The 21,243-nt window shown below is 43.6% G+C and overlaps 1 protein-coding gene across 5 annotated transcripts; it reads right to left on the bottom strand.

Annotated features, from left to right (window-relative positions):
- Window positions 1-1,384: 1,384 nt before the first annotated feature.
- Window positions 1,385-20,560, bottom strand: pug (pug C-1-tetrahydrofolate synthase, cytoplasmic). Of its 5 annotated transcripts, none has more exons than XM_028310339.1 (16): window positions 18,292-18,393; window positions 17,251-17,449; window positions 15,907-16,043; window positions 15,235-15,469; window positions 14,185-14,290; window positions 12,555-12,774; window positions 9,517-9,690; window positions 8,986-9,151; window positions 7,479-7,782; window positions 6,940-7,157; window positions 6,284-6,391; window positions 5,997-6,099; window positions 5,551-5,699; window positions 4,009-4,112; window positions 2,381-2,666; window positions 1,385-1,916 (listed from the first exon to the last, which is right to left on the bottom strand). In XM_028310339.1, the coding sequence occupies exons 1-16, from the start codon at window positions 18,327-18,329 to the stop codon at window positions 1,674-1,676; spliced, it is 2,790 nt and encodes a 929-aa protein (XP_028166140.1). In that variant the 5' UTR covers window positions 18,330-18,393; the 3' UTR covers window positions 1,385-1,673. The 5 variants fall into 5 exon arrangements, with proteins under 5 accessions (XP_028166140.1, XP_028166137.1, XP_028166138.1 ...); XM_028310336.1 differs by lacking the exon at window positions 5,997-6,099 and adding an exon at window positions 11,369-11,504 and having other exon boundaries at window positions 6,181-6,391; window positions 12,691-12,774; XM_028310337.1 differs by lacking the exons at window positions 5,997-6,099; window positions 18,292-18,393 and adding an exon at window positions 20,336-20,560 and having other exon boundaries at window positions 6,181-6,391.
- Window positions 20,561-21,243: the final 683 nt, after the last annotated feature.

Here is a 21,243-nt window from a genome sequence, read left to right as displayed (position 1 = left end):
TCTTAAAACTTTCGAAACCCAGGACTGGCTTATGTGGAGCTGACATGCGACAGCCCGCTGGCTGAGCCCTGCTTGCAATAGTGCAAGGATTTGTGCTGCTTCTGAAGGTGTAGAACCCCAGGTAAAGTGTCAAAAGAAGCTGAGATGTGTATGGATCAACGTGTGAAAGCAAAAATCCGAAAACACGTGCTTTTATAGGGGGTAAATGGGCCGCAACTCGCGACGTATCAAACAGTTGATACATGTCTTTTTCCTTACTTCTTCATATCAGCCGCGATATCTTTTTAAATACTGGTGTGATTTAAATGAATTTGGTATCAATTTAAAGGTAAAAGTTTAATCTTTAAAGTGGTGCCACTTTTTTTGTTACTAACAAATTCGTTAGTACACAAGATCGCGTGGAAACAACTTCATGTAAGTGATTCCATAGTTTTGCTCGCGAGTGTAGGTAGGTACACTAAGATGCTTTGATACCTAATATACCTACCTAATGATCAGTATTGTGTTGAACGCAAATAACTCAATTATGTACGAGTAAATTAATAAATACATTAATAATATCTAAATATGTAGCAGTCAAGAACTGCAAATTTTCAAAGCAAGATTAAGCTGGTATCTTTTAAAAATTATCATGAAAGTTCGGCGTTTTGCAAGAAAAGTCTACTCAAAACCCTACCTACGAGTACTTTCAGAACGCGCATGGTGTAAGCTCTGAGGTTTCTCTATTTGATATTTTGAAACCTCGTTCTTTTTAAGACTTGAATGAATAAATAATATATTACTTAATATTAATATTCTTGGGAAATATAACTAGGTACACTGCGAAAATAGTTGCAATTGACTGCTATTTGCCTCAATTAACGTTTTCGCTTCTGGAGTTCTGCCTATTCGCCGAAAGGTGAAATTAGATGAATTGGGCGAGTCTCGTTTGAAATATGTTTACTAGGTATATCAGTCTATTCTGGTACAGAAGTCAATAAACAGTAACGTGCAAATTTTCGCTGGAAATAACCCATCAATTTAGATCACTTAAGACGCATTGGGAAAAACCATATGAACGTAATGCAATCATCTTTTTACTGGCCAGATCTTCAGTTTCTATAATTATATTGGCATCGCTGTATCAAATAACGTTTTGGCAGCTTCTAAAAAGTATTTTTTAAGAGTATTCCCGTTAACCCCTTGTGGTAAACTAGCTAAGTGCTTGTTACTAGTGGGTTCATAAAACCAAAATCGTCCTGACGCTGATTAATCGAAATTAATCGGATCTCAAGTTGGCCAGTCGGACACCAATGGCACGAATGGTGAACCATTGGGTTATTGTCGCCTCATTACCAATGAAACTGGCCCTAAGCCTTACATAAATCATTATTAAAACCATGAATAAACAGTAAAATCTTTATTGCATTATAAATATAGCAGCATAATTGCGATTATAATATAATATACATTTTGGTCCCCAATTTAAAGCTTCGTTCAACAATAACAAAATCCATCGACTAAAATACGATTAAAAAAAAGAAATAGATTCTTGGAGTATTTTAGACATGTTAAAACTGCATGGTAATAAATGGACATCGATTTGCACTTTATCAATTTTACCTGATATAAAGAATTGTTCCAAAACAAGAGTTTTTCTTATAGTTATTGCTGATCGACTTAATTTGATTTATTTAGAACAGTCCCTCGATCTCTCCAGTGGTGGTGTTCAGATCTATATCGTAGATGCTAGGCCGAGTGGGCAGGCCGGGCATTTTCGTGATTTCGCCCACCATTGGGACCACGAACCGTGCGCCCACGGATACAAAGATCCCGTTGACCTTGAGCGGGAAGCCCACGGGTGCTCCTTTGATGGCCGGGTCGCCGGTCAAAGAGTTGGACGTCTTGGCCATGCAGATCGGGAACTTGTCGTATCCCTGCAAGAGAATAAACAACGTTTTAAACTTGAACCAAATATTGTAATGGTTTAAATGCGATGCCAATTATTTGTCCACTTTTTTTTAAGGAGATACGACATCGTTTTTATTTTTACTGCCGAAACATCAGAATGATAAATCATTAGGTAAAATGTCCACCAATTTTTACGATGTTTAAGAAGCACATACAAACTTAAGATTCTATCGTCCGTATTCACAAATGATGCTTGCTTAAGTGAAGCAGCAAATAGAACGTACAGCGTTGAATAGAGCTCTGTGATTGGTTCGTGTGTCACCCTGTGCGTCCACGCGCACTGTGAGACCTCATAGTAATGTTTGTGAATACGGGCGTAAGAATCACTCCCCAAAATAAAAGTAGACTGCATTTAAAAGCACTATACGCGTACATTAAAGCGATCTACCTATCTATCTATGTATAAGGAAAAGTGGTTTATGCGCAATACCTTCTCAGTGAACAGCTTGATCTTCTCTAGGACTTCATCGGTGTACTCCACAGTCCCTGCGCCATACATCTCGGTGGCAATCTTCTTAATCTTGTCCAGGATGGGCATTTCCAGCGGGTAGAGGTACTGGAACTTGGAAGGCGCCTCGCAGGCCGCGATGACAGCGTCTGCTAAGTCTAGGGCTCCCTCGCCACCCTTGGCCCAATGGTCGCATATGACCGCGCGGAAAGCACCGTTCTTCTCGGCGTAGTCTTTCACCAGATTCAGTTCTGCTTGTGTATCGTTTCTGAAATAAAATTTGTTTATTAAACTTAAGCAGTAGTACCCTTGGGTGTCGTTTCTGTGGTTGAATTGCGAATTTGTTTATCACATAGTAAGTAGCCGAAGCGTAATACAGTATTGCGAATTTACCACATAATGTAATAGTTCCGTAACACGGAAAAAAAGAGGCAGTTTGACACCAAACCCCAATAATTCGAAACCACAACTGTTTTAAAAAGACCCTTCATTCTGGTCTTAAAAACTTAATTTATTTTAAATTACCTGTAAATTACGATTTTTGGTCGCATTGTAATTGAAAAAGTAGTTTAATTGAGTTGACAAAATAGTGACGTCACTTGCTTGTAGTGCCATACAAAATCTATGGGAGAGTTTCGTTTTGACAGTTTTAAAAAGTACGTCAATTGACTGTGGTGTCAACATGTCTATTGTTTTTGTTGCGCTAACGACATAGCACAAAATATAACAGAAGGTAAACTCCATACTAAGCGCGCTCGAGCCACGCACACATAGACACCGCTCACGTACGCGTTATCAAGACTGTCTCGGACGAATGCGAGGCGCGACTGCGTTCTCTTGAGTGACGCTGCTCACGCGTTCGTAAAATTATTTTTTTTGTGCGAAAATTAGTGAACAACAAAAAAGGGGTATATAACATTTGTTAAGTAGACGGTTGCTTACACTCAACATTAAAAACTAAATTTTCGTTTTTGAAACTAACAGTTGATTCCGGAAGGGAAGTAAGGTATTTATTTGTATTTCAATAGTTCGTTTAACGTTGACAAATTGGAAGCCAACTCAATTATTAGGAATATCGAATTGTTTTAGAGAGGTTTTAGGAATTATTGGATAATAGTGTCAACCACTCAACTACATACTACTTCCTTCTCGTGTATTTGTTTGCAAACTATTACTATAATAACGTACTAAACATAACTACATAAGTATACGTGGATATCTGTTATTGCCTTTCTTCCATAGTATTAAGAGTAACATTTTTCTATCATAACGAAATAAACGCAACACATGACAAGACAACCCTAGCGCGACGGCCGAGCGTGCGAGCGAGCGAGGTATGCAAAGCGAGGTACATACATGAGTTTACCTTCTGTTATATTTTGTGGACATAGTTAAGTAGATACTTAAAGAAACCCAAATGCATCATTTTATCTTTGTTATACAAAGTAATGGCACTAGACACTCGTATCCGGCTTCAATCAATAGGACTGCAGTTTACTTTGACATCAATAGCTTTATTGTTCAAAATACCATGACCGAAACGAATGAACACACATAATAATATACCTATGTATTATCGGTTCATTGATTCTTTATTGATATGAACTCACCCGTGTCTGTTGACCGCGACCACGACTGGGACGCCGAATTTGTTGCCATTGCTGATGTGTTTGCCCAAATTGCATAAACCTTTGCTCAGTAATTCTAGGTTTTCCTGTAATAAAATTCATTTATTAAACACTATAAGTTAAGGTAAGTGGTGAGTCAGCAGTGGTTTTGTAAAAGTCTACGCCGTTACGTAGAAATGTGAACCATAATCTGTAAGTAGTAAAGTCAGCGGTCGTCATTCTTAGGGCCTTGTCACACTGGCGGATTGCAAGTAGAGCAGCAGCGCCAAAATGCTTGCAATATGTACACGGACACGCGGTGTACCGCGCCACGCCCCTGCTCCGCCCAGAAAACGCTTGCAATCCGCCAGTGTGGCAAGGGCCTTAATGTGGACCCTATTCCGTGAGTGGCAAGGTACTTCGACGTAGACGTCTTGCAACGGCGCGCTGCACGTGAGGAGCAACCAGCATGGCGCAGTCCGGGCTCCGTTCTCGCACACCAAAGTAAACTCTATTCTGTTAGTGGTAAGGAACCTTGACGTATGCATCTTGAGCCGGCGCGCACCGTACCAATGTGGATCCTATTAGATAGGCGATAAGGTGCCTTGACGTAGACGTCGGGCAGCAGCAGCATGGCGCGCCGTGCCAATGTAAACTCTATTCTGTTAGCAGTAAGGTACCTTGACGTAGACGTCGTGGAGCGGCGCGCCGGGCGTGACGGGCGGGCCGCCGCCGTGCCAAAGTAAACTCTATTCTGTTAGCGGTAAGGTACCTTGACGTAGACGTCGGGCAGCAGCAGCATGGCGCGCCGTACCAAAGTGAACTCTATTCTGTTAGTAGTAAGGTACCTTGACGAATACATCTTGAGCGCGTGAAAGGTGCTGATGAGCCGGCGCGCGCCGTACCAATGTGGATCCTATTCCATAGGCGGTAAGGTACCTTGACATAGACGTCGGGCAGCAGCAGCATGGCGCGCCGTGCCAAAGTGAACTCTATTCTGTTAGCAGTAAGGTACCTTGACGTAGACGTCGTGCAGCGGCGCGCCGGGCGAGACGGGCGAGCCGCCGCCGTGCCAAAGTGAACTCTATTCTGTTAATGGTAAGGTTCCTTGACGTATACATCTAGAGCACGTGCACGGTGCTGACAAGCCGGCGCGCGCCGTACCAATGTGGATCCTATTCCATAGGCGGTAAGGTACCTCAAACTAGACGTCGGGCAGCAGCAGCATGGCGCGCCGTGCCAAAGTGAACTCTATTCTGTTAGTAGTAAGGTACCTTGACGTAGACGTCGTGCAGCGGCGCACCGGGCGTGACGGGCGGGCCGCCGCCGTGCATCTTGAGCGCGCGCACGGTGCTGACGAGCCGGCGCGCGCCGTACCAATGTGGATCCTATTCTATAGGCGGTAAGGTACCTTGACGTAGACGTCGTGCAGCGTCGTGCAGTGCGTCGTGACGGGCGGGAAACCAGTATGGCGCAGTGTGGGCGCGCATTGTATATACAAACTAGCACGCCAAAGTGAACTCTATTCTGTTAGCAGTAAGGTACCTTGACGTAGACGTCGTGGAGCGGCGCGCCGGGCGTGACGGGCGGGCCGCCGCCGTGCATCTTGAGCGCGCGCACGGTGCTGACGAGCACGGCGCAGTGCGGGCTCGCACCGCTCGCGCGACACTTGATGTCGAAGAACTTCTCCATACCTGCCGAGGAGATACAATTTTCTTTATAGAATAAAAATAAAAATACAATGGAATATTATAAAATATTTTACTTAGAGACACTGGTCCTGTCCAAACTTCTCTGCAGTCTCTTAAAACACTAGAATCTTTCGAGCATCGTCGTTTTAGTGTCGCATCTGCGTGGCGCCAACGCAACGATTTTTCGGATAAGTAACGCCACCCCTCACCCCGCTGTGTTCAGAGTTTGCGCCACGGTGCCGCTGTGGCGATGTTGGGCCTGTGTGACCAACATACTCTAATATTGGCACCAGCACTCACCAATATCAGAGCCGAATCCGGCTTCAGTGGCGACATAACCGCGCTCTCCGGCCAGCTTGAGCGCGATCCTATCGGCCAGGATGGAGGAGCAGCCATGAGCGATGTTGGCGAAAGGCCCGGTGTGACCAGCATTTATTTATTTATTTATTATTAGGCATTCCCGAATATTGGCACCAGCACTCACCAATATCAGAGCCGAATCCGGCTTCAGTGGCGACGTAACCGCGCTCGCCAGCCAGCTTAAGCGCGATCCTATCGGCCAGGATGGAGGAGCAGCCATGAGCGATGTTGGCGAAGGGCCCGGTGTGGACGAGCACCGGCGTGCCTTCTAAAGACTGCATCAGCGTCGGCTCAAACGCGTCCTTTAGCAGCACTAGCAGCGCTCCTGTCATGCCCTGGAAATAACCATAATCATCATCAGTAGGCCTAAGATGCGCGCCGTGATAACTTTTATCGACGACAAAATGTATGGGCAAAATCGATAAAATGGCGTGATAACCGCTTATCGCGGCGCGCATCTTAGGCCTACAGGTCATTAGTTTCGCTCTCGTCTCGCAGACGACTCCCTTATTACGTAAATTTACTAGAAGTGAATGGAGGATTTGAACCGCACTTCTCCCGAGCCGAGCGACTAATTTTGGACAAAGATCTCCCTAAGTATTTATACTTCCATTGGCCTTCTTCAGGTCATCGATCCCCTTCAATATTAGCTATCGAAAACAAAACTGCGTTATTGGCTCTAAGTCGTTGAAAGAAAAGTCATAAAGTTACAGGAATAAATTCTTACAACCCGATCGAGCTAACCTCGCTGGAATGCGACTCTCCTTTGCAATCACCCGCACACCCCGTTTGCCCCGTCCGTACCAGTGTCGATATTGTGACGTCACGACAGCTGCCAGGTGCGCAATTAACTATATCGAGTAGTATGTAAAGTTTAACTCACCAAGTCATCAGCCGTGACGGGGTTGCCCTTCTTGTCAAGAGCTACGACCATACTGGCCAGCTTCTGCTTGATGTCGTCCACATCATTGCCCAACGCCAGGATGGCCATGATCTCAGAAGCCACGGAGATGTCGAAGGCTGTCTCGCGAGTGTAGCCCTTCTCTGTGGGCGACTGTCCGATTGTCACCTTGCGGAGGTAGCGGTCGTTGAGGTCCACAACTGGAGGCAAAGGAAATAATATGTTTTAGGATAGGTTTATGAATTTACTTTACCACGAGCGACGTGTATGCAAACAGGCCGCAGAGAGACCTGCGCAGGAGTTGGTGAACTTATAAAAACTTGCATGTCAATTTTAATCGACATTTACTTTCGCCTATACAACTAATCTTTGGGAAAACTGCCTTTAGCTTAGGGTAACATTTATCTAATAGGCGTCGCAGAAAATAACAGCCGGCTCTACTTGGACTCAGACTTTTTGACTGGGATTAAAAACTAGACTATCGTAATAGATATTTTTACTGATCTTAACACGGTTCTTACCTCTGTTCCACATAATCTTCGAAGGGTCGATGTCCAATCTAGCGAATTTGGTCTTTTCCTCGTCTGTCAAAGAGTCCGGGTCGGTCTTGTTGATGCCCAATCTTTGCAATCTCCTGAGCTGGATGGGAGAGAACTTTCTCACTCCCTTGATCCTTGGCACTAAGCGGTCATATAGAGGTCCATCTTTTTGGGTGAGCTCGTGAAAGATACGCGCGTCCATTTGGGCAGCAAGCAGGTTGTTGGCTGCGGTTACTGCGTGGATGTCGCCGGTTAAATGCAGATTGAACTCTTCCATTGGGATGACCTGGAATAATTGTTTTGGAGTCTTTAGATCCCACTAATACTCGTATTATAAATACGAAAGTTTGGATGTCTGGATGTTTGTTACTCTTTCGCGCAAAAACTACTAAACGGATTTTGATGAAACTTTACAGTATTATTGTTTATAACCCAGAATAATATATAGGCTATAATTTATGACGATCTGCGACAAACGAAATTTCACGCGCGTGAAGCCGCGGGCAAAAGTTAGTTTTGTTATAAACCATAGTGTTTTTTCAATGAATCTTTAAACGCGCGAGTCGTGTCTGTCAGTCACTGCTCACAAGAGATAGGCTCTACCTGAACAGATTTAGGTTCCATTTTAATCACCAAATATTTTTCTCTGAACATAATGTGTTGTCCCATGTCCCGTGTTTTATAGAATCGTTGCATCGGGTTTAAATATTAATATAAAAGAGAATAGAAATTCAACACGTGACCGATTATAATTTTCACAACAACGGCAGGGTTGACAGGTAAAGTGAGATCCTTTATTTTTAGAACTTCGTACTCTTGCCGACTGAGAGTCGGTATTATGTCACCCAGAGGTGCCCAAGGTTACATTTGTTCGTACCTGTGAGTAACCGCCGCCGGCCGCGCCGCCCTTGACGCCGAAGGTGGGTCCCTGCGAGGGCTGCCGCATGCAGGCGAAGGAGTTGCGCCCGCGCCGCGCGCCTAGTGCTTGTACCAGCCCTAGTAGAGTGGTGCTCTTGACCTCTCCTTGGGGAGTCGGCATTGTGCTACCGAGAGGTGCTTATAAAAAGACGTTTATTCTCACCTGTGAGTAACCGCCGCCGGCCGCGCCGCCCTTGACGCCGAAGGTGGGTCCCTGCGAGGGCTGCCGCATGCAGGCGAAGGAGTTGCGCCCGCGCCGCGCGCCTAGTGCTTGTACCAGCCCTAGTAGAGTGGTGCTCTTGACCTCTCCTTGGGGAGTCGGCATTGTGCTACCGAGAGGTGCTTATAAAAAGACGTTTATTCTCACCTGTGAGTAACCGCCGCCGGCCGCGCCGCCCTTGACGCCGAAGGTGGGTCCCTGCGAGGGCTGCCGCATGCAGGCGAAGGAGTTGCGCCCGCGCCGCGCGCCTAGTGCTTGTACCAGCCCTAGTAGAGTGGTGCTCTTGACCTCTCCTTGGGGAGTCGGCATTGTGCTACCGAGAGGTGCTTATAAAAAGACGTTTATTCTCACCTGTGAGTAACCGCCGCCGGCCGCGCCGCCCTTGACGCCGAAGGTGGGTCCCTGCGAGGGCTGCCGCATGCAGGCGAAGGAGTTGCGCCCGCGCCGCGCGCCCAGTGCCTGTACCAGCCCTAGTAGAGTGGTGCTCTTGCCTTCGCCCAGAGGAGTTGGAGTGATGCTGGCGAGAAATGTTTGGAATATATCACATTTAGCCAGTACCAAATACCTACAATTTATATCAACACAGTTGCTCAAAATAGATGAAATGAATGATATTTTGCACGAAAAAATAAGAGTTGCCTGTCAATACATTTTGTCGGGAATCCGATCACACAATGGATTTTGTATTGTTGCAGGCTGTTGAAGGCTTCAGTTATGATAGTTTCAAAATGTTTATAAGACGAGTGTGACGCTTACTTTTCGCCGCATTTATCAAATGGTGAGAATCAGTATCGAATAAATAAATCAGATAATACATCTTTACTGACGTAAACCAATTGCTTAAGTTGATTAATCCCTTATGCTTTCTATAACTTAACTTACCCAGCGACCACGATGTATTTCCCCTCCTTTTGTCCCTTCAAGCGGTCCAACACCGACAGCGATATCTTGGCCTTAGTGCGCCCGTACTGCGACACCTCGTTAGGGAACAGCCCGATCTCATCAGCCAGTTCGGCGATGTCTTTGGGCTTCTGCGACCTCGCGATTACGATGTCACTGGGGAGGAATAAGACTTTTAATAGGGAGTATTTAAGGCATGGAGAGTTTTGGCAACAGTAAAAAAGTCATTGGGCATAAATCGCCTTGAACCGGTGTCGCGTTTTGGAACCTAGTGCCTAACCGTTAAAGAGTTAAATACCTTGGTAGCGGCGACTTAAGATTCAGCTGCAGATGCCAACTCCACCCGGCACCGGCGTCACGTTTTGAACCTTAGCGCTTACTGTTAAAGAGCTAAATACCTTGGCAGCGGTGACTGAAGATTCAGCCGCAGACACCTTTGCTGCACGGTTTTGAACCTTAATGCCTTCTTTTAAAGAGTTTTTTACCTCGGCGGCGGCGACACAGGGTTCAATCTCAACGGCTTGAGAGGCCAGGCGGGCGCGAGCAGACGCTCGATCTGCCTGTGCGCGGCCTGCACGGTGTTTCTAATGAGCATCGCCACGATTTTAGACCTTAGTGCCTTACTGTTAAAGACTGAAATACCTTGGCAGCGGTGACTGAAGATTCAGCCGCAGACACCTTCGCTACACGGTTTTGAANCTTCTTTTAAAGAGTTTTTTACCTCGGCGGCGGCGACACAGGGTTCAATCTCAACGGCTTGAGAGGCCAGGCGGGCGCGAGCAGACGCTCGATCTGCCTGTGCGCGGCCTGCACGGTGTTTCTAATGAGCATCGCCACGATTTTAGACCTTAGTGCCTTACTGTTAAAGACTGAAATACCTTGGCAGCGGTGACTGAAGATTCAGCCGCAGACACCTTCGCTACACGGTTTTGAACCTTACTGCCTTCTGTTAAAGAGTTTTTTTTACCTCGGCGGCGGCGACACAGGGTTCAATCTCAACGGCTTGAGAGGCCAGGCGGGCGCGAGCAGACGCTCGATCTGCCTGCGCGCGGCCTGCATGGTGTTTCTAATGAGCATCGCAACGATTTTAGACCTTAGTGCCTTACTGTTAAAGGCTGAAATACCTTGGCAGCTATGATTGAAGATTCAGCCGCTGATATCAACGTTGCACGGTTTTGGACCTTAGTGCCTACTGTTAAAGAGTTATATACCTTGGCGGCGGCGACACAGGGTTCAATCTCAACGGCTTGAGCGGCCAGGCGGGCGCGAGCAGACGCTCGATCTGCCTGCGCGCGGCCTGCACGGTGTTTCTCATGAGCATCGCCACGGTCATGGGGCCCACTCTACCCGGCACCGGCGTCACGTTCTGAACCTTAGTGCCTTACTGTTAAAGACTGAAATACCTTGGTGGCAGTAACGGAAGATTCAGCCACACCCGCAGACGCCTACGCTGCACAGTTTTGAACCTTAGTGCCTTCTGTTAAAGAGTTTTTTACCTCGGCGGCGGCGACACAGGGTTCAATCTCAACGGCTTGAGAGGCCAGGCGGGCGTGAGCAGACGCTCGATCTGCCTGCGCGCGGCCTGCACGGTGTTTCTCATGAGCATGGCCCAACACCGGCGTCACGTTATGAACATTTGTTCTTAACCTTTAAAGAATTATATACCTTAGTGGCGGGGACACAGGGTTCAATCTCAACAGCTTGAGCGGCCAGGCGGGCGCCAGAAGACGCTCGATCTGCCTGCGCGCGGCCTGCACGGTGTTTCTCATGAGCATGGCCTAACACCGGCGTCACGTTTTGAACCTTAGTTCTTAACCTTTAAAGAATTATATACCTTGGTGGCGGGGACACAGGGTTCAATCTCAACGGCTTGAGCGGCCAGGCGGGCGCCAGCAGACGCTCGATCTGCCTGCGCGCGGCCTGCACGGTGTTTCTCATGAGCATCGCCACGGTCATCGGGCCCACGCCGCCTGGCACCGGCGTCACAATTAAGATTAAGACCTTAGTGCCTTACTGTTGAAGACTGAAATACCTTGGTGGCAGTAGTGGAAGATTCAGCCGCAGACGCCCACGCTGCACGGTTTTGAACCTTAGTGCTTTCTGTTAAAGAGTTACATACCTTGGCGGCGGCGACACAGGGTTCAATCTCAACGGCTTGAGCGGCCAGGCGGGCGCCAGAAGACGCTCGATCTGCCTGCGCGCGGCCTGCACGGTGTTCCGCATGAGCATCGCCACGGTCATCGGGCCCACGCCACCCGTCACCGGCGTCAAGTTCTGAACCTTAGTGCCTTACTGTTAAAGACTGAAATACCTTGATGGCAGTAATGGAAGATTCAGCCACAGACGCCCACGCTGAGCAGCACCGCACCGGTGTCACGATTTGAGACCTTAGTGCCTTACTTGTTAAAAACTGAAATACCTTGGCAGCGGTGACTGAAGATTCAGCCGCAGACACCTTCGCTGCACGGTTTTGAACCTTAATGCCTTCTGTTAAAGAGCTTTTTACCTCGGCGGCGGCGACACAGGGTTCAATCTCAACGGCTTGAGCGGCCAGGCGGGCGCCAGCAGACGCTCGATCTGCCTGCGCGCGGCCTGCACGGTGTTTCTCATGAGCATCGCCACGGTCATCGGGCCCACGTCGCCCGGTACCGGCGTCACGTTCTGAGCCTTAGTGCCTTACTGTTAAAAACTGAAATACCTTGATGGCAGTAATGGAAGATTCAGCCGCACCCGGAGACGCCTACGCTGCACAGTTTGGACTTTAGTGCCTTCTGTTAAAGAGTTAAATACTTTGGCGGCGGCGACACAGGGTTCAATCTCAACGGCTTGAGCGGCCAGGCGGGCGCGAGCAGACTCTGACTCACGCCGCCTGGCATTGGCGTCACGATTTGAACCTTAGTGCCTAACTGTTAAAGAGTTGGTGGCAGCGACGGAAAATTGAGCTGCAGATACTCATGCCGCCCTGCAGTAAGTCATGTTTTGAACCTAGTGCCTAATTAATAAAGATTCGAGTTAAATACCTCGGCGGCGGCGACACAGGGTTCAATCTCAACGGCTTGAGCGGCCAGGCGGGCGCCAGCAGACGCTCGATCTGCCTGCGCGCGGCCTGCACGGTGTTTCTCATGAGCATCGCCACGGTCATCGGGCCCACGCCGCCTGGCACCGGCGTCACGTGCGACGCGACCGCGCTCGCTTCTGCGTACGCGACGTCGCCGAGCAACTTCTTGCTCTTTTCAGGGTCTGGAATGTTTTTGTTAATTTATTTCGATGTGTTGAAATACAAAATAAAAATCCACGAGTCTGCGAGATTCAAAAGTTTAGGTCCAAATCGTCACACCACCTCTTATTTCGATGAGTTTTCAAAATCTGATTATCTGACCAGCCTTATACTTGTTTCTATAACAATTTGAAAAGAATATACCTATCTATCATTGCTTATAATTAATACCTATTGCCACTCTAACTCTAGGAATATAAGTTTCAATTTCGTTCGACAAGTAACAGTCGATCAGTTTAATAAAAATCCAAGGCAGTAATTTATTTCAATTGGGGATCGGGTACCCGATACGGGCATACCTACGTTACTACTTAAAACTAGCGTAACGTTATGCGTTAGTGAGACTATGTCATAACCATATGGGATAATTTAATACGATTTGATAAAATCATTTTGAAAAATCGGAATCATTTGTCCTGTTCCGGAGTTTCTTTTCAGCACTTGCCATATTATTTGTCTCGAAGCGCTGGCAGGGCCCAAAAGAAAAGGAGACAGATCTAAAGCGCTACCTTTTTAGTTATTTTGGACATTCATAAGTGCCAAAATTCAGGTCAAAATTGAACAAAAATGTTTAATTTGATTTGTTTTTTAAATTCTATGAAAATTATTATTAAAATTGCTCATTGATTAACGCAATATTTTCTTACCGATTCTTCTAAACCTTTAAGTCGATTCTGATGGCTCGTAAAGAACGATAAAATTTTATAGTCAACATGCTGCGTGTAGTTGCAACGCGAGGAGTCGCCGAACTGTCTCGATGCGGCCTCGACATTCGTTTGTTTTGTCAATACGACTGCCGCAAGCAGTTCCGTCGATTGTCGACGAAATGCAACAAACACATTACTAATTGACACTAGTTTACGGTGGTCGGAAGAAGTATATCAAACTGAATCACGAGTGTACCGGTTGCAAGCGGAAATTATAGTAAACTGGAGAAATGAAAAAGTAGAGTTGATAGGTAGATACGAAGTAGCTTTTTCTCAGGCGCCGGAAAAAATAATGCAAATAGAAAATCTATTTTTTAATCACCGGAGACTCGTATGACGTCTAACATTATTAGTTAGAGTAGGCGCACACCGTTGATTTTTCGTCGGCCGATAGTTTAGTCGGGCAGTTGATCTCGGGCATGTATGGGAGTGCGCACACTACGCCGATTTGATTTGGCCGATTCTTCATACAAATTAAAATCGGGCACAACTATCGGCCAACTAAAAATCAACGGTGTGCGCTTACTCTTAAATCAAATCAAATCAAATCAAATAAATTTATTTGCTTAAAACATAATTTAAGAGTCAAGAGAGTCACTAAGTATCAGCTACGATTCTCTGCCTGGTGTAAACTACTGTATGTTGAATTAGCTAAATTGTATTTACCTGGGTTGATGCCGCAATCAATGACTACAGCGCCCGGCTTGATCCACGAACCTCGTACCATCTCAGCGCGTCCGATAGCAACCACCAGGATATCGGCGGTTTTGGCCTGCAACAATTATTTCCTTGTAAAGAATAATAATTTAATCAGTAAGAAGAATTTTAGGGATACTCGTACCATGCCGCTGTAATGACAAAAGGACATAATAATATACTTATCCGCAAAAAACAATTAGCACCCAAAGAGTAAACTTATGATTTTACGGGGTGTGCCCACGATACGTCTATGGCCAATGACTTCTGGAGAAAATTTGGGATTTCATTCAAGATAAATCTATTATATAAAAGAAAGTCGTGTTAGTTACTCCACTTATAACTCAAGAACGGCTGAACTGATTTAGCTGAAAATTGTCAGGGAGGTAGTTTAGAGCCAGGAGAAGGACATAGGATACTTTTTATCCCGTTATTTATTGCCATTAAGGCGGAACAAAGTTCGCCGGGTCAGCTAGTCTATCTATATATATAAAAGAAAGTCGTGTTAGTTACTTCGCTTATAACTCAAGAACGGCTGAACTGATTTAGCTGAAAATTGTCAGGGAGGTAGTTTAGAGCCAGGAGAAGGACATAGGATACTTTTTTTCCCGTTATTTATTGCCATTAAGGCGGAACAAAGTTCGCCGGGTCAGCTAGTTACTGAATAAAACTTACGATTTCACTCAGATTTTTGTCTTCGAGTGACAGACTGTAACAGTGGCGTGTTCCCACTTGAGCAGCTCTGACACTGGCGTTCCCACGATGCGGCTGCGGCCGATGACAACGACGTTCTTCCCAGCGATAACACTATTAAAGCCGTTTAGAATCTGATCTGGAGAAAACTTACGATTTCACTCAAATTCTTGGTCTTCGAGTGGCAGACTGTAACAGTGGCGTGTTCCCACTTGAGCAGCTCTGACACTGGCGTTCCCACGATGCAGCTGCGGCCGATGACGACGACGTTCTTCCCAGCGATAACACTAATAAAGCCGTTTAGAATCTGATCTGGAGAAAACTTACGATTTCACTCAAATTCTTGGTCTTCGAGTGGCAGACTGTAACAGTGGCGTGTTCCCACTTCAGCAGCTCTGACACTGGCGTTCCCACGATGCGGCTGCGGCCGATGACGACGACGTTCTTCCCAGCGATGGGCACGCCGGTGCGCTTGATCAGCTCCACGCAGCCAGCCGGGGTGCAGGGAATGAAGCCGGAGAGGTCGCCGACGGCTACGCGACCTTCGTTCACTGTGTTCAGGCTGAAATGATGATGTTGATGTTTAGTATTTGATACAAAATCTATGTATTCCATAGGGACTAGTCATAACAGGCGCCAGTCACAAGAATCTTTGGAGGAACAGTACTAGTTGTAAAAAAAATATTTTTTGGATAAGGCAATAATATGTTAAATAATTGGTAGGTAGCCAGGATCTGCAGCTTGGCCTCCAATGATGAAACCCAACCAGTGAAGGGAGCAGTCCCGACCCGGGGGATAGCTGTCTGTCATGGACATCCTTAATGGTACCGCTGAAGTTCTTATCTTATTTCATTAAGAAGCTAATGCTCGTTTTCACCATCAATCCCTAATTTTTAAGTGACCCCTACGGTAACACATAACAGGAATTTTGTTTTCATAGAGGTCACTCAAAAATTAGGGATTGACGGTGAAAAAGGGCATAAGGCAAGTATAATTTACCCATCAACATCCTTGTCAGGTGAGACAGCGTCGGTGATGCGATGAGCATCGATGTTGGTCTCCGCGTCCAAGGGCATTTGCACGATGATTCCGTGCACGTGCGGGGATTCGTTCAGTTCTCTGATCTCGTGCAGGAGCTGTTGGTGATAAGATAAAATATTTATTTGTTCCGTAAAGCCTATTTGGTAGCTAGATGTTTTGGTGAGGGTCGCGGGTAACAGCTAAATATGGGTGGCGCAGGACTAATCGTTGTGGAAATCCTTGAGAGAAGCTTTTGTCTAGTTGTGTCCTATTCTTCAACCAATCAGACTATACCTATTACAGGATCACAGATCAAGCAGTCCTAAAGATGATAGAATTTTTAAATGGAGTGCCAAGGAAATCCTAGTGCTTGCATTATTTTTGCGAATGAAAATGATAAAGTAGATTTCGTAATGTCAAATAATTTCACTAAGTACCTACACCGTGAACACTATACTCCATAGTATCTGTTCATTATTTTTTCATTGTTCTTGTTTAACTGACTTCTTTTTTATCAAGAAATTCTATTGCAGTTAACTACAATGCCATGATTAAATCAGAGAATGTTATCAAAAATCATGTGATGTTTATTCAAGAAATGTATTTTCTTACATCATAACAATAATAAAGTTGCCGTATACGCAAACACGCAAATAAACCACTGTTATCTCCAATGTCGTAAGTTCAGGGTTTGATAACGTAACGAATTGTGATATAATATTTTACTTATGATGATACGCATATTTATGTATAATTAAAAAACTTTTGTTAGGTAAATGGTGGGACAATGACTGGGTTTTTATCGTATAATTATTTTTATACTATTTTTATGAATAAGTACCTACCTACCTACCTATAAACGTCTTTCTTTAAATTATACTGAACCTACCAATAAATATTTAATACATTCATATTATAATTAATTCCTTAAAAAATATAAGAACACATACCTACCTCTTTCAATAGTAAAAAAAAGTTTCTTTAGGACTCCCCGCAGACTTTTAGTCACTTCTTATTACTAAGAGGAATTGGCCGATACCATACTTATTCTGTGCCGATACCAAGTCAGTGCAATGTGCGCACTTTCATACATGTTCAATTGTTCATACTTATAACAGTTTGAATAAAAAAAATAAGTAAAAAAAATATTATATCGGCCGACAAAAGTCTGAATGGTTGAACAGTAGATAGACTGAGGTAAACCATAAGCAAGAAAAAGAGCCCGTAGTCCACACAGGTGAACTAAGGTGGGCCACGACCGAATAGGCTGGAGTTGAAAGTTTCAACCTTACTTACTTCACTTATTTATATTATAAGACCTACCTCAGTCTCAGTGATGGTCTTCGGCAAACGAATATGTTCAGCATTCATGCCGATGTCCTCGGCAGCCTTGAGCTTCATCCTGATGTAGACGTTGGAGTCTTCGCGGCCGCCCACCTGCACGATGGCCAGTCGCGGCTGGAACGATGCCGAGAGCTTTCGAAGCTCCGCCACTTGACTGCGGAGGTCATCTCGGATTGATCTGGAAGACAACAGGTTATTAAATTAAAGTTGATAGAATAGGCTAGTTGCCTAAAAAATTTTTTTTAGTCCGTAATGTTTAATATCAAAAAATATTGGACACATATAATTTTATTTGTCAATCTAACAAATAATTACATAGTTATGGTGCGTTGAAGTTGCGCACGACGTCACAACGTGCGGCATTTTTAAGCAAGCGGTGACGTCACGGGCCTCTTCTTCTGAACTTTGGGGCGCTATATCTCTTTAAATTTTCATTAGTTTGAAAAAGTGAAAAATACGTGTAAAGTATTTTTTGATAAGTTAACTGACGGACTAATTAAAACTCTTGCTTTTTGACCCAGGCAACATCCCCATTGTCAATTGGACAAAAATCAAATAGGTACGTAATTTTCGTTAGGTATTATCCCATCATCTAGATTCGCGGGGTTTGAAGGGTTAAAATGCTTATCTAAACCTTCGCCTATATTACTGTCTACCAAATTAAAAGCCTGCCTTGATCATGAAAAAAGGTACAACGTCGTATATTGCATTCATACCTATCATATAGTGGTGTAGTAAAGGGCGCGTTTATTAAAAAGACAAATCATTAATGTAATTTGGAGGTAGTTTCATATCTTCTTTTGTTTTGTTTTCGGTAAGCGATATCTAGGCTAATATTTCGATGATTTGGTCTATTCAGCTAAACTTATAAGGTCAGTTGAATACAAAAAACTATAGTAATAAATGATAACAAAGACGTAGTAAAATTCATTACGATGGCTTCGAAGACAGGTAAGTTACTATGATAACAATCGGTCCGTTTAAACTATCACTCAACGAAATAAACTTCAAAAAGTTTACCCAGCCACAGCAGTTCCAGATATGGGTGTCGCAACCATCTCGGCTAGAAGGTCCTCCGCCGACTGTCCCGGCCTCCAGACCCGCCCGGCATATGAGTAGATGCACGCGACCCCCGATAACCCCGGAGGCCGAGGAACGATACTCACTTGATATCAGAGACAACTGGATTTGGGGCTCTTTTGTGAATTGAAGCTAGGTATACTTACGAGTAAATAGAAACCTGTACCTAGGCCTAGGATACGCGCCATGATAAATGTTTATCGAGGCATTTTATCGATTATATGATAAGCCTATACATTTGTCGTCTAAACTCATCAATAAGATTTTATAATGTCGCATCTTAGTCCGGCTACGCGATGGAGGACTGTTGTGAACGCCCTCTGCCCCATCTAGGGGACATATGACCTTAAGTCAAGACCCTAGCCCGGCTAATTATGCAAATTTGAAGAAGATACTCTGGTCATATGCGCCGTAAGCATATTTATACCAAACAATTCTACCTCTAAATTATCTGAATCAAACACTCAACTTCTAAGGAACACCTTTAAAGTTGAGCGCATGCTTAGCACTAGATTTACATTTCATTAGACACTAGGTAATATAAAAGTACCTACACACGACTTAATGCCAAATTGCCAATACACGATTTCTACCAGCCAACCATTGGTTAGACAGACATCTCTATAAAGTTACCAATCGTTCATGTAATGCATAATACAAAATTAAATATTATTATCTATTATTTACAGTGAGTGAGAAAGTTTATCTACTTAATCCTTCATAAGCAATATGAAACAATTACTTGAGAAGTCAAGAAATAAATAAGATTTCGCTTGTCTTATTGAACTATAGAATATATCTATTTATAGCAATTTGATAATGGTAACAATAAAAAGTATACCTTATTACAGAATCCACACATAATTTCCGCACGAATACAAACCGGGTGATAGAAATAATTCGACTAAACATTACAGGAGCCTAATTTCGCCGAATTGGGATCTAAAACTGTGAAGTATTGGACAGATAATGAACGATCGATTTCTTTTTAGAAAACAGGAAAACATTGTTTTTAATTACAGTATGTTTACAGAAGAATGAACGCTAAAGGTCCCGGCACCGAACAATACATTATAGATAAGAAACTCAGAAGTTAATTAAGTTTTAGTAAACGCGTACCTACTTACTTAATTAATGTATTTGTTTTATTTACTGGTGTAAATCAATAATGACTAGATAGGTATCATAATTTTAGCATATGCTTGTGATAGGCAATATTATCTACAACTCAGTCAATATCTACTAAAAATAGAATACATGATGAACTTCGTCATACCAACTTATTATATTATATGTAGGTACCTACCTATAAAATACCTACAGTTTTTCTACTGTAGTCGTATTTTACACAATAATTATGCTCCAAATATTACAAGATCGTTTTGTTATTTACCTTGTTATTACTTATACATAAGTATGTTATTTACTTTTGGGGTTTAGTGACCTAACACGTTATTATAGGGGGAGATAAGGCGACAGATGTTCTCTTATACATTTATTGGAACTACTAAATAGTATGTATTTTTATTAAATAAGTGAGAGTTTACTGATTTACAAGCCGTAAATTGCGACCTACGCATTCACTTTGGACTAATATTGAGGTAGCTATTAACAATTTTATAACAATGTGTAACATGTACGAAATTGTGCTGGAAAATTAAAAGAAAACAAGTAAGTAGGTAACCTACCACAATCGTCACTGATAAATGTAATTTTATTCAGTGTTTACATTAGAGTAGACGACTACCAGTTCGGTTGCTGTTCAAACTAGTTATTTTAAAAAACAATTTCAGCGTTAAAGCTGTTCAAACTGGTAATTTTATAAACTTACGCAAATCTATAAATAAACCGGCACATAATGGTTTCTTAAAATAACAAGATAATTTTAATATGACATGATATAAAAATAACATTACGAAATTGGCTAAGGAATCAATGAAATTCGAAAATATCTAACTTACAATAAAATAATAATTTTACTTACTCATAAACAGAATCGGTGTTGCCGCCTGGTTTCCACATAGTTCTCAAGTTACACTAGCACATTTTGTGTTAACCACAACGCAGGTATCTCAAGCGACGCAGGGACAGAGCCCTTCTGACCCGAGAGAGATTTTAACTCATTTAGATATGATATGTACCGCAAACCACTCGCCAGACTCGTCAAACCGGTTCCTTATGTTTATTTTTGACGCGTACCGGACCACAACCCTGTAGTCGCAAGTTTGAATCCGGCTGGGAGCAATGTTATTTTGATAGGGTAACTTGAGTTGTGATCAATAATTATAGTTTGGGATTTAGTCGATACATTAGTGATGGAACACAAACTACACTCGCAAAAATATGGAATCACCCTATTCGTACCGAGCGATCGTAAGAACTAAATACTGAAACAAGAATAATAAAAATGGTACCATTTTAAAGGTAATATTACATATTTAAATTGAAACCATAGATACATAGTCATTCAGTTCTTATGATCGCTCGGTACAAAACACAAACGGTGTGATTCCATACATTTGCTCGTAAGTATATTTTTTATCAATCTACTTTAACTACTTCAGACGACATTAACCAAGCTATTTATGATTGGAAAAAATCCCAAGTAAGCGAAACGCACACCGCAACGAGGTGTTAAATTACTTCGACTACGTATTTGCGATAAATATTAATGAACATCTGTTTTAGAGGCCTTGTAGATTGAAGTTATGTAAATCCGTGACCATTGTAATAACCTGTGGTTATTACTTATAACGCATTTTGAATAATTATTTCTATTGAAATATAAACTTTTAATGATTTCAATTAAACGTTCAATTTTAACATCATCCGATCACAGGGAAATAAAATAAATAATGTATCTTTATTAACATTTATTCATCTTTAGTCAGA

The sequence above is a fragment of the Ostrinia furnacalis genome, unplaced genomic scaffold (genome assembly GCF_004193835.3).
Source record: "Ostrinia furnacalis isolate ACB-3 unplaced genomic scaffold, ASM419383v2 OfSCF3012, whole genome shotgun sequence".
Lineage (NCBI taxonomy): Eukaryota > Metazoa > Arthropoda > Insecta > Lepidoptera > Crambidae > Ostrinia > Ostrinia furnacalis.
Note: the sequence above shows the minus strand (reverse complement) of the source record. Positions and strands in the feature narration are given on the sequence as shown.

Excerpts from the sequence above, each read along its gene's own strand:
- pug (XM_028310337.1), bottom strand. The coding sequence starts at position 20,373 with ATGTGGAAACCAGGCGGCAACACCGATTCTGTTTATGA. Across the intron at positions 15,470-15,906 it reads CCTGACAAGGATGTTGATGG|CCTGAACACAGTGAACGAAG; the intron begins GTAAATTATACT and ends TCATCATTTCAG. Across the intron at positions 12,775-14,184 it reads TGATTGCGGCATCAACCCAG|ACCCTGAAAAGAGCAAGAAG; the intron begins GTAAATACAATT and ends AAAACATTCCAG.